This window comes from Pogona vitticeps, chromosome 6 (assembly GCF_051106095.1).
Source record: "Pogona vitticeps strain Pit_001003342236 chromosome 6, PviZW2.1, whole genome shotgun sequence".
Lineage (NCBI taxonomy): Eukaryota > Metazoa > Chordata > Lepidosauria > Squamata > Agamidae > Pogona > Pogona vitticeps.
In genome coordinates, this window is record NC_135788.1 from 15,607,738 (window position 1) to 15,620,446 (window position 12,709).

Genomic DNA, 12,709 nt, shown 5'->3' on the forward strand with positions numbered 1-12,709 from the left:
TCCTCTTACTGTTTTGGTGCAGACAGCTGGATAAGCTTGGGCAGTTCTTGAATACGGCCCTTCAACTCCTCAAGCCTTTGGATGCGGTTCAATAATTTACTAATGTTATCTGTTATGTTTTTATCAGCTAAGGGAATTTGCCAATCTGGAATAAGTTGCTCCTCGCCCATCTGAAAAAGAGTTAGATATCAAAATATTACTATAATCTGTTATTTATTAACTGTGTTTCTTTCCAATTTCTGGAAGGAGTAATACTTTTCATACTTACTTGGGAAGAAGCTCAAGTGAAATGAATGAAAGGTTCCACCAAGTAAAATATACAGGTTTGGGTTGCACAGTTTATTATTTACTTTAATGGTATAGAACAGGAGTTTAAAATATTAGGCCCTAAAGATATTACGGGACAGCAATTCTCTGGCTAAGGCTGATGGAAGCTGCAGTATAGTGTCTGGAAGTCAACATATTTCCCAACCGTGGCATCAAGCTAGCACAGACAACTAGAGGCTTAGAGGCCAAATACATCATACATAAGCTCCACATGTTTCCCACTATAGTGCTGATACCAAGCCTTATCCCTGCAATACAGTCTATAACACACTGGCCACTTTCTTCCAAGCTTCTTCAAAGTCCAAAAGACATAATGAACTTCAAAATCCACACCCCAGGGAGACAAATGACTGAGCTAAGAAACAGGCAAATGAGAATGAAAAGGGAATTTTTAACCTGATGAAGTTGTATTCTTCTCATATATAAAACTCAAGCCATTCAAAATTGGGTGATTTTGGACACAGAAAGGTAATGTTTTTAGGTCATACTCTGGTAATAAGGGAGTTTTCTGCCTTGTTTCAGGACACCTTACTATTGAATAAGGACATAATGGCTAAGATCACATTTGCCCCTGCTAGGGGAACACTTTACATTGGAATGCTCCTGTGTCTGGAGCAGAGGTGAATTTCATCATTTGTGAGATCTCCTACAGCAGTGGTCCCCAACCTTAGCCCTCTAGATGTTCTTGAACTACAACTCCCAGAAGCCTTCACCACAACCTCTGCTGCCCAGGATTTCTGGGAGTTGAAGTCCAAGAACATCTGGAGGGCCAAGGCTAGGGACCACTGTCCTACAGTACCTTATGATTTCTAAAAGTCTGCTTCAAAGTTTTGGGAAAACCTATACAAAGGGAGAGAGGCTGCAGAGAAATAAAGAATCTACAAAATCTGCATCCCCTTTTCTTCTGTATGATCCTTTGCTTTTTGATATTTCAAAACACTTGGAAATCTTGTTAACATGCAAGTGAATATCTACAACAAGAAATGACATGTAAATGAAGGGCTAAACTGAACAGTTTACTAAATATGTAGTGTGCTGTTTAATATTTCTTTTACCATTTTGAACTAAGTCATCAGAATCCAATCTGGAAAGGAATCAGCATGTGCAAGAGAAGGATGGTTTAAGCACTAAATTAGCTTCTTTTAAATTTCAATATCAACCCTGCCCCAAAGACTAAGCAATGAAAAAAGCTAATTTGCTCCCTAAGTTCTTTTTTAACCCCACTTCCCCATGAGTGAGATTCAGGGGCAAGGAAGGAATATTGAAATAAAAGTTGACTAGAAGAGATTCACATCTCCTGAACCCGCATGCACTAATGCTTATCCTGAGCATGGTCATGCGCAATACGGGAACAGTGAAGAGGCTGACCGCCGAAAAATTGATGCTTTTGAATTGTGGTGCGAGTCCCCTGGACTGCAAGGAGAACAAACCTATCCAAACTCCAGGAGGCAGTGGAAGACAGGAGGGCCTGGCATACTCTGGTCCATGGACTCACAAAGAGTCGGACACGACTTAACAACAACAAAGCCAACTGGTGAATGTTCTAAAATGAAACAACTGTTGAGCTGTACATAAGGAACCTCCACAAAGGCCATTGCTGTTCACATCACAAAAGACAATTTTAAAGAGCTCTTTGTCTGTATCTTTTGTGGAAGTAAAGTAGTATCAGGAGTCAATATTGATTAACTCTTCTAATATTGTCTCACTTTAAATGTGTTTAAAATTTATTTCCCAACATGAAAATTATAACATACAATTAACTCAACTGTATAATTATTACAAGATTATATTTTGTTCTGGGATCTTTTAAAACAGGAAATAGTGGTTTAATTTTAATTTTTATCTTTTTAAAATGACATTCTTCAAGTGAATTCTGAAATACAAAATGAGACTGAAGGGTGGAATTACTAAGATTAGTAATTAAAAATTTATCTTAACTACTGTAAAATTAATAATAAATAAGAAACAGCAGCCCACATAGAAAAATCATTCACATTGTTATTGTATGTTCCATGATTTTCCTGGCAAACTATAATCACCAAAGTTTCACATTTTAGCTTACCTCTTCCATCTCATGGACTTCCTTTTCAAACCACTTATTTCAAAGAAAAATAAATAAATAAATACAATTAGGGTTTGACAGATAAGACAATCTAAGACAATCTTTTTGAAATAAAATATATTTTAAAATACGTATCTAAAGGACAATTTCTTACCTTAAGCAATGATTCTAATATCTATGAAAGAAAATGTAAAATATAATTCAATGTAAACTTTACATTTGTTAATATGCCATGAAATATTTGTACAACTAACTAACCTGTTTGAACATGGGGTCAGTCTCTCAGTCCCCTACAACACCAAGTAAAGACTTCCAAATGTTAATAGGTACATCAGCTACATTACACATGGCTGCCCAAAATGCTCATTCACAAACCAGCTTTGAAAAATGGTATTAAGGTTATGTTATACATAATAAAAAGCTCAGTAATGTCTATCATTGATAATATCAATTCCCTTGTGCTTATAAAGATAGGTCCAGCATGCCATTCCTCTTCCTCAAAGCAGGTGCAGGGATATGAAATGGATTCCCCCACAAGCCCTCCCTGCACCAGAAGACATTCAGGAGCATGACAATAGCCACTGAAATTATCAGGGCCCCTGTCAAAATGATATGTAGCTTCTTTCCACCTGATGCTTGGGTCTTCATTCTTCTGACCACTTTCCTGTGTGGCCTTTCACCTTTCCACTGGTACAGTGAGCTTCTCACTTTTGTTTCCCTACATAGGACAAACAGAAGCTGTACAAGGTAGCATTCATATATCACCTTGGACTTTTGGGATGGTGCTGTTTTAAAGTTTTTTTTGAAGTTAAATGGCTTGCCAATGCCAAGCAAGCCTTAAGTCTGCATATCCCTAAGCATGCATGCATACATGAGCAAGAAAAATATCTTGCTTGCTAAGTAAAGCAATTCTAAATGGGGTGACCTAGCACAAAGTTATGTTTTGTCAGCCTCTTCCAAACTATGCCAGCTCCTGCTAGCTACAACTTTTTTGACCTGTCAATATTTTCTGAATTCCACCCTTTTGGAAACAGAGGAGAGGTTGTGCATCAGCTGCAAGGTGGGAAATTAATTCTGAGCCATTTGAGAAAATGGGCAGGCTTTGGATCCAAATGTCTCCATCTCCTATCACTTTATTCTGGGGGCTATCACTGTCGAAACCCCACTGGTAGCAGATCTTGGATGTGCACTTATGTAAAACATAATGAGGGGTGACCATACACTAGCTACATCCTCACCCTCACCAGTTATTGATGTGGTAGATAGGACTGTGTTGAAAATGTTGCAAGAAGAGCAAGAAAGCAAATGTAAAAGCAAAATAAAGTTTACACAAATTGTATTTTTTTAAGTGAACATACTTGTTTTTCTTCATAAAGTGCTTTCTCTAATTGGTTCCTGAGATGAGAACAACAAATCAGGAAAGAGGTCATATCTTCATGTTCTTCCTTCTAGTAAAAAAAAAAAAAAAAAACAGATATACAGAGACTGAAATATAGCATACCCAAATTTTTTTAAAAAATGTAAACTCCAATGCCGCCTAGTGAAAAATATTCATGAGTACAGTATATTCTATACTAACTTAATTTCAATTCTTGAATTATCTTTCCCATTTCAGATTATTTAGACTTCCTTTTGTTAAAATTCAACAATGTTAACTTTTGGTTACTCTGTATTAGGAGTTGGCAAACTGCCACTCTTGGGCCACATGCAGCCTGCCCCCCGAAATCAAGTGTGACTCCAAGCATCCCCCACTTATCCCTTCAGGTTTTGACATTCAAAAAATGGCTGAAATTCCCTTGTGCTTTCTGTGGGCACAAGGGCCATGCCACTATATTTTAAGCTGAGGTGTTATAAATTAAAATTGTTATTATGTGCTGTGAAGCTGCATCCAATGGCAAAGTCAACAGAGTTTCAAAGTTTGTCAGATATTTAATGAGGTTTTACCATACTAGTGAGTTTCCATGGATGAGTGGGTATCTGAAACCATACCCCCTGAGGCCTAGTCTGTCACTCTGTCCATAACATCATACTGGCTCTCAAACTGAAAGAGGTGCAGTGGTGCCTTGATTTACGGCCATAATCCATTCCAGAAGATGGACATAACCCGAAATGGTTGTAAATTGAAGCACCATTTCCTATAGGAATACATTGAAACCCAATTAATCTGTTTGGGCCGGGGGAGGATCACAAAAAACAAATCACTGCAAGACTCATTGGAAACATGATTAATCCCTTCCAGCCGAAGGGGGGAAAAACAATCAAGAGTGCAAGACCCATCAGAAATGTACAGAAAACAAACAGAGCAGATTGGAAATGCACAGAGAACAAAGGGACAAGGTTGGAAATGCAAAGAAAACAAAGGAAAAAGCAAGGAAAGCATGTAGGACCCATCGGAAATGGGGGGGAACCCAAAAAGCAACTAAACCCCCCCAAGACCCATCAGAAATGGGGAGGAACCAAAAAGCAACCAAACCCCCCAAGACCCATCGGAAATGGGGGGGAACCCAAAAAAATAAACAAATCCCCAAAGACCCATCACAGTACAGAAACATAACACCCCCAAACTTCTAAATTCAATTTTCATTCTACTAATAAATTGTATACAATTTGCTTACTAATTTTGCTCCTTTGGACTGTTCTTTAGATTTTTTTATTGTATATTTTTACTGTAAGGCAGTTTGGGAAGTATTTAAAGGATGGGAGAGAAATGCTTCTCCAAAATTAAGGTAAACATTTTAACTCTCACTTGGATATATACTTTAATGCAGTGAGACGGCTTCTATGTGTCAGGGGAGCTGAAAATGAAATTTTAATACGTAAGATTCCACTATGGATCTAAACTACTAAAAAGGTAACCCAAACCAGAATGGTCATAGCTTAGACACCAAACTGAAATATATCCATTCTTTTCAGGAATTAACAGTTGTTGCCAACAGAAGATAATTGATAGTTCCAGTGGTGAAGAAAGCAGAGAAATTCCGTACAATTCCCAGGCAGGGAGAGAAGGTGACACCAGTGAAGCATCTTTCACAAATAATGGCAGTGACACTCAAGCCAATTCTTGTTAGTACTCTACAAAAGAGGGCCAATGGCGAACCACGTCTGAATATTTCATACCCTAAATATCCTATGATGACACAATCCAAAACAAAACATATAGTGTGGTAAAATATTCCCAGGTCAGAGGTTTCTTTAGCTTACTGTGGAACAATACATTTAATCAGATACGTTCTTAATTTTTTTAAGCAGAGTTGAATCTCTCCATAACCAGAATCAAGTCATGCAAGTAGGCATCCACCTGGCTGCTTGTTAATTAGTTGAAACTTGCTGCCACAACTTAAACAATTTAACTTGCTCTAGAGCAGGGGTCTCCAAACTACAGCCTGCAGGCCACATCCAGTCCACCTTGCCTTTTTATCTGGCCCAGCGAATGCCACAGGCTTAGGTCCGCTCCCTTCAGCCCATGCATGCATGCGTGTGTTCATTCGGCCCTCAAAAATGTGTAAAATATAAGATGTGGCCCTCATGCTGAAAAGTTTGGAGACCCCTGCTCTAGAGTAAAATCATTATTAATTATTGTTTCCTGATAGATTAGGATCTCAATAGCATTCTGGCCAATACCTCTCTGAACAGCTCCGTTTGTAATAGCTTTTTGGATGCGCAAAGGAGGGAACTCACTGTACCTCCTGTGGAAGAGCATGCCACAAAGAAGGCACCACTGCTGAGAAAGCCCAATTTCCAGTTACCATTTTCTAGGCTTCTTTGGGGTGTCAACACCCACTGATGTGAGGTCTGTGAGGACTGAGTCAGATGGGCAGTCAAACTTGGCAGAAGACATTCAGACAAGTACCGAGGTCCTAAATTGTTTAGAACTTTGTATGTCAGAACCAAAACCTTAAACCTGGAACAGAGGAAGACTGATAACCAGTACAGGCAGAGCAGAATTGGGGCGATATGGTCAGACTTCTTCAACCCAGTGAACAATCTGGCCACTGCATTCTGGACCTCCTGAAGCTTCTGTACCAGCTTCAAGGGAAGCCCCACATAGAGTGCATTGTAGGAGTCAATTTTTGAGACTTCTAGTGTGTAGACCAACGTTGCTAGGAACCTATCATTTAGGAAGGGATGCTGCTTCACCAAAGTTGGCAAAAGGCTGAGTGCACCACAGCAGAGACTTGTTTTTCTGTTCTAGGATCACGGATAGATTGCACAACTGATCATGAAATTCCCCAACTTTAGGGGAAATGCCCCCCAGACAGGTATTAACAACAAGGAACCACAATTTTTCCCCCTACTTTATTCAATATTTTGTATCTAGGACTGAAACATCTACTTTTTCAAACAAAGCAGTGTTAATTATTTTGGATAAAATAATGTACTTCTGCATCACTGGTAAGTAGCAATTGTCTGTTGTTCTATAGTAACAATGTATCTATGCTATTATACTTATGGAGACTGCATATACATATGCATTTTGTCACAGCTGGGCTAAATCATAAGACCTACTGAAGTGATATATAAAATGATTCACAAAACATACAGGTGCTGCAGGTTCTTCTTCTTCCTCATATTCTCCCTCTTCTTCTATTTCATCATCCTTTGTATAAGTGCCTTCCATGGTACTTACAATCTAGAGAAAATTCCAAACCATTTTTGTAATATTTCAGTAGCTATACCTCCTACTGATCTCATACTAAAAAATACTAAATGCCATAAGAACTTTAAAATTAACTGTTTAGTTTTATTAACTTTTATGCACTTGTTAAGATTCATAATGCTCTTCTTCCCACACCTCAAGACTATTCTACTTCTTCTCCCTACTTTTTTCTCACAATAACCCTGTTGGATAGGCTGACAGTGACTGGCCTAAGATCCCTGAATGAGTTTCGTGGCTCATAGAGGACTAGAACATGGAGTCCCAGTCCAGTGCATTAACAAATAAACCACATATTCAACAAGGTGTTAAAAGGGATTTTAAAATTTACAGCATTACAGAGAAGAGATAAACAGTACTACTACAAGGAAAAGAAGAAAGTGACAGGAGTAGTCAGTGAATGATCAGGGGTATGATTGCATGTAGTATGGTAATCTTGACTGGTCTTTCTAAAATGACCTATTTGTAATAGATAACAGGATTTACAAAAAAGATATAAGGAAAATAAGTTTAAAAATCTGGTTTAACAAATTTTCATTTACCCGATGATGTAAGAGAAACATCTAAGAATAGTAGTACATACCTACCACAGAATTAAAAGGCAAGATTGAACAACAGTGGAAACCATTTTAATGACTATCATACCTTATTCAGATTCTCCGTGATGTTCCTAAGCATATCCATCTCATCCAGCATTCTGTCTTTATTGGCTGATGGCAGAGATAGGGAGTACTGTGTAACAGATTCTGGAGGAACTGCAGGCATTAAAACCATTGCCTCAGGTTCAAATTTTGCTCTTCCTCTTTTTTTTGATCCAGGAGGTGAGTAATCTTTCGTTTTTGTTTTCACTTTTGCTGCTTGCATTTTGATGGTTTTATTACCTTTTCAAAAGCAGATTTTTAAAAACATGTCAGTTTCTTTTTATCTTCTATCGCCTTTAGGGGGCTTAGTTGGGAGTTTGGATAAATGCTGTCCTCAGAAAGAAACAGGCATAAATTATTTGAATCTTTTGCTTTTTGTAGTTGTCATTATTAAACTTGTGAAAAAATGATTTCAACAATGATAAGGAGATGATAAGGAGATGATAATATAATTTCCAGACAATTGATTCTATATGCCTTGGGAGTATGGTATGGCTCTTTGAACTGCTTACTTAGATATATTCTTACTAAATTCAGTGGGTTGTACTGCATATATGCATAGGTAGCAGATACTGTAGTTATACTTATTTGAAGAAATTAGCAATGTTGCTTTCTTGGCCTACAATTCCCAGAATCTTTTAGCCACCATGGGCAGTAACTGTTTAACTATGGGATTCTAGATCGTGTAGTCCAAAAAGTAAAATGTAAGATTCTGCTATAAATCTCACTCCCTACGACAGTATGATCTGTTTTTAAAAGAAAGGCAGCTCATTAAGGTACAGGTTTAGGAAGGAGGTACCACATTAGACTGGCACTTGCTTGTGCCTATAGGCATATAAATTGAGTTAGGATATTTTTTAATTAATAATAATCATAAAGGAAATTACACCTTGTGTTTTCCATAGTTTCTGCAACTTGACCTCACTTTTCCGTCCATTGGCTATGATGTGCAAATAAGGTAAAAAATTATTATGTACCATAGATGCCAGCTATGAAGAATGTCATTCCTCTCACAATTCCCAAAGCCAGTAAGAACAGGATAGGACAAAATTAAACTAGTCACCACTCCTTACATACATAAGGCGAAGGTGCATAACCGTCTCTCCCACCCTGATTGATCTGATACATTCTACTACATTTACCTCCAAAAATGACAAACACTCTGTAATTTAATTTAATTTGTTTTATTTCTACACCACCTTTCTCCCAAATACAGGATGAAAGGCAGCTCACAAATGATTAAAAGACAAACCAATTAAAAACACAATAAATTATTACATTAAGAACAATTAAACATATATAAGAATTAAAATAAAACTTTTAAAAAAGACATTAAAAGCAAATTAAAACATACATAAAATAATATGGAATACTCAAAATTAACATTCATTACTGGACAACTAGCCATTAAAACCTACCTAAAAAGTATGGTCAATCAAGAAAATAGCATTCCACACGCTGGAAACAGCCATAGAGAAGGCCCTCCAGCTGCATCCCCACCAGCTGGACTTGAAAAGGTAGCAGGATTTAGAGCTTCCTCTGAAGGTCTTAGGAGTTGAGAAGGCTCTTATGGCGAGATATAATCCTGCTCATAATATAAGCCCTACCCCCAAATAAGCCCCAATTAAGTGAAACCCACCATTGTACAGCAGCTAGAAAATGACATGACTGTATTTGAATGAATGTAGATTGTTGCCTTGTTGTGGGGAAGGGGCTTGAGTAATTCAGAAAAACTATGGGCAATGCTGTGCAGGGACACCCAAGACGGACAGGTCATATAGGAGAATTCTGACTAAACGTGATCCACCTGGAGCAGGAACTGGCAAGCCACTCCGGTATCTTTGCTAAGAAAACTCCATGAACAGAAACAAAAGGCTAAAAGATATGATGCTGGAAGATCAGCCCCTCAGGTCAGAAGGTGTCCAACATGCTACTGAGGAAGAGCAGAGGACAAGTACGAGTCGCTCCAGAGCTAATGAAGTGGTTGGGCCAAAGCCAAAAGGACGCTCAGCTGTGGATGCGGCTGGAAAATGAAATGAAAGTCTGATGCTGCAAAGAAAATACTGCATAGGAACCTGGAATGTAAGATCTATGAACCTTGGTAAGCCGGATGTGGTCAAACAGGAGATGGCAAGAATAAACATTGTCATCCTGGGCATCAGTGAACTAACATGAATGGGAATAGGTGAATTCAGTTCAGAAGATTATCATATCTACTATTGTGGGCTAGAATCCCATAGAAGAAATGGAGTAGCCCTCATAGTCAAAAAAAGAGTGAGAAAAGTTGTACAGTGGTGCCTCGCTTAACGATGTTAATTGGTTCCCAAAAAAAACATCGCTATGGGAAAACATCGCTAAGCGAAACACCATTTCCCATAGGAATGCATTGAAAACCGGTTAATCCGTTCCAATGGGAACAGATTACCGTCCTTAAGCGAAAATCGCCATAGGAAACATCGCTAAGCGAAACAATGTTTCCCCATTGGAATGCATTGAAGCCTATTCAATGCATTCCAATGGTTTTGCGATGTCCGTTAAACGAGGCAATCACTAAGCGAGGCACCACTGTACTGAGATACAATCTCAAAAATGATAGAATGATTTCAATACGGATCCAAGGCAGACCTTTCAACATCACAGTAATCTAAGTTTATGCACCAACCACTGATGCTGAAGAGGCTGAAATTGACCATTTCTATGAAGACTTGCAACACCTTCTAGAACTGACACTAAAGAAAGACGCCTGCTTCTTGGGAGGAAAACAATGACAAATCTTGACAGCATCTTCAAAAGCAAGAGACATCACCTTGCTGAGTCCGCATAGTCAAAGCTATGGTTTTTCCAGTAGCGATGTATGGAAGCGAGAGCTGGACCGTAAAGAAGGCTGGCCGCCGAAGAATTGATGCTTTTGTATTGTGGTGTTGGAAGAGACCCTTGAGAGTCCCCTGGACTGCAAGGAGAACAAACCTATCCATTCTAAAGAAAACCAACTTTGAATGCTCACTGGAAGGACAGATCCTGAAGCTGAGGCATTAATACTTTGGCCATCTCATGAGAAGAGAAGACTCCTTGGAAAAGACTCTGATGTTGGGAAAGTGTGAAGGCAAGAGGAGTAGGGGACGGCAGAGGACGAGATAGTTGGACAAGTGTCATGGTAGCAACCAATGCAAATTTGACCCAACTCCAGGAGGGCCTGGCGTGCTCTGGTCCATGGGGTCACGAAGAGTCGGACACGACTTAATAACAAATGAAGTTTTTCCAGTCCCGCAACCCCACTACCACCGCAATAAGCAGGACTCCATGGCCAATTGAGGCTAGATGGACAGACAAAAGCACTACAATAAATAGGATGATATGCTCCAATGATACGTAGCTGGAGTTTTTGTGGGATACGGAGGTGTTCTCTCGATGACGGGAGGGAATTTAATGAGTCGGAGAGCAAGGTGTGTCATTAACGGAGATGCTTCTCCTCAGCGTTTTCCCACCCCGTTTTCCTCCCTAGAAAAAGGGCTCAAGGGTGAGGCGACTGTCGCCGCTACTCTTCTGACGACGCCCCAATACGTGGCGTTAAGGCACATATTTGCTTCGCTGCCACAGACCCACCTACGCGAAAGCTGTGCTGCTCTTTCCTTTCTGCAATTAGTGGTTTGTTGTTGTTGTTTTTCGTTCCCGAAAGGATGTTGTTCTTCCGTTACCCGGGGCGCCTCATCTCCTCCAGCCCGCGCTTTCCTGCAGCTCTCTCCTTTAGGAGAGAAGACTGAGGCGGAGGAGAATGAGGGAGAGAGAACGCGCGCGCGCCTCCCTCCCCCTTCCCCCTCCTCGTTAACGGTCATTTGGTTCGATTCAGAGCGCGAGGCGTCGGGATGGAGAGACTGGTGGGCTTGCGCCGGTTGGGGGCGCTGCGCGGAGGGAGGCCGCTTCCCCCCCCCCCCCGCCGCGTTCTTTCTCCCTGCGCTGAAGCGTGGCTTTTGGGTGACACTGGGTAGCGACGGCATCCAAGAGGAACCTTATAAGATAATGACCGTTTTAAGATTAATTATAAGGTCACAAAGCAAGCAGGAAACGTTCGAGGTCATCAGCAGCATTCTTCATCAGGCTAACTGATACGCAGTGGAAAACACATGAGGGGGTGGCCAACCTTCTAGTACCTCTTTTTCTGTCTTTCGGCTCACCGTCCATGAACTTCTACGTTTGCTCATTTTATTGGAATTAGTTGGCCCTAACAAAGATATTACTCTTCAATGGTTTGGCACCATGTCATAGCCAACGTAAAGCAACTTGATAGGAAAGCTTTTAATACCTTGGCTGAACCAAAAAAGTCTTGTGACCAAGGAAGTGGTTTGTAATCCACCAATACTCATGCTAAAATACTGTACTGTAAATGTTTTGGTCCTAAAGGCACTCTAAGACTCTGTGTTGAAAATAACAATTGCTGCCTCTATCAAAATAAAAGGGTTTCCCCCTCCCTACTGGCTTTATATAATTTTTCTTCATTTTCCAGAGGGTAGTCTTCATTTTCTCATAGAATTCAGCAGGACTTAACAACATAACTCTGTACATTTACTCAGAAGTAAACTATTGTGCTGTTTCTATTGTCAAGTAATCTTAAAGTGTATTACATCGAAGCCTTACTTCATAGAATTGAACTGCAGTATTTCTGGCAGTTTAAAATACTGAAAGGAGGATTTTTGTTGATTAATTTTCCTATTGGTTGTTGTGGGTTTTTCGGGCTCTTTGGCCGTGTGGTTTGTAATCCACCAATACTCATGCTAAAATACTGTACTGTAAATGTTTTGGTCCTAAAGGCACTCTAAGACTCTGTGTTGAAAATAACAATTGCTGCCTCTATCAAAATAAAAGGGTTTCCCCCTCCCTACTGGCTTTATATAATTTTTCTTCATTTTCCAGAGGGTAGTCTTCATTTTCTCATAGAATTCAGCAGGACTTAACAACATAACTCTGTACATTTACTCAGAAGTAAACTATTGTGCTGTTTCTATTGTCAAGTAATCTTAAAGTGTATTA

General features: G+C 39.6%; 1 protein-coding gene across 4 annotated transcripts in view; it reads right to left on the reverse strand.

Annotated features, from left to right (window-relative positions):
- The window catches only part of CCDC7 (coiled-coil domain containing 7), a 119,190-nt gene extending 107,717 nt beyond the window's left edge, over window positions 1-11,473 (reverse strand). For 2 of the 4 annotated variants that reach the window (XM_078378546.1, XM_078378544.1), the window contains exons 1-7: window positions 11,288-11,471; window positions 7,689-7,924; window positions 6,930-7,019; window positions 3,748-3,837; window positions 2,544-2,564; window positions 2,390-2,422; window positions 10-170 (exon numbers count right to left, since the gene is read on the reverse strand). In XM_078378546.1, the coding sequence (XP_078234672.1) occupies window positions 10-170; window positions 2,390-2,422; window positions 2,544-2,564; window positions 3,748-3,837; window positions 6,930-7,019; window positions 7,689-7,907 (614 nt within the window). In that variant the 5' untranslated portion in view covers window positions 7,908-7,924; window positions 11,288-11,471. Of the gene's footprint in view, window positions 1-9; window positions 171-2,389; window positions 2,423-2,543; window positions 2,565-3,747; window positions 3,838-6,929; window positions 7,020-7,688; window positions 7,925-11,287 lie in introns of all 4 variants that reach the window. The other 2 variants (XR_013537752.1, XM_078378545.1) reach the window with 2 other exon arrangements.
- Window positions 11,474-12,709: the final 1,236 nt, after the last annotated feature.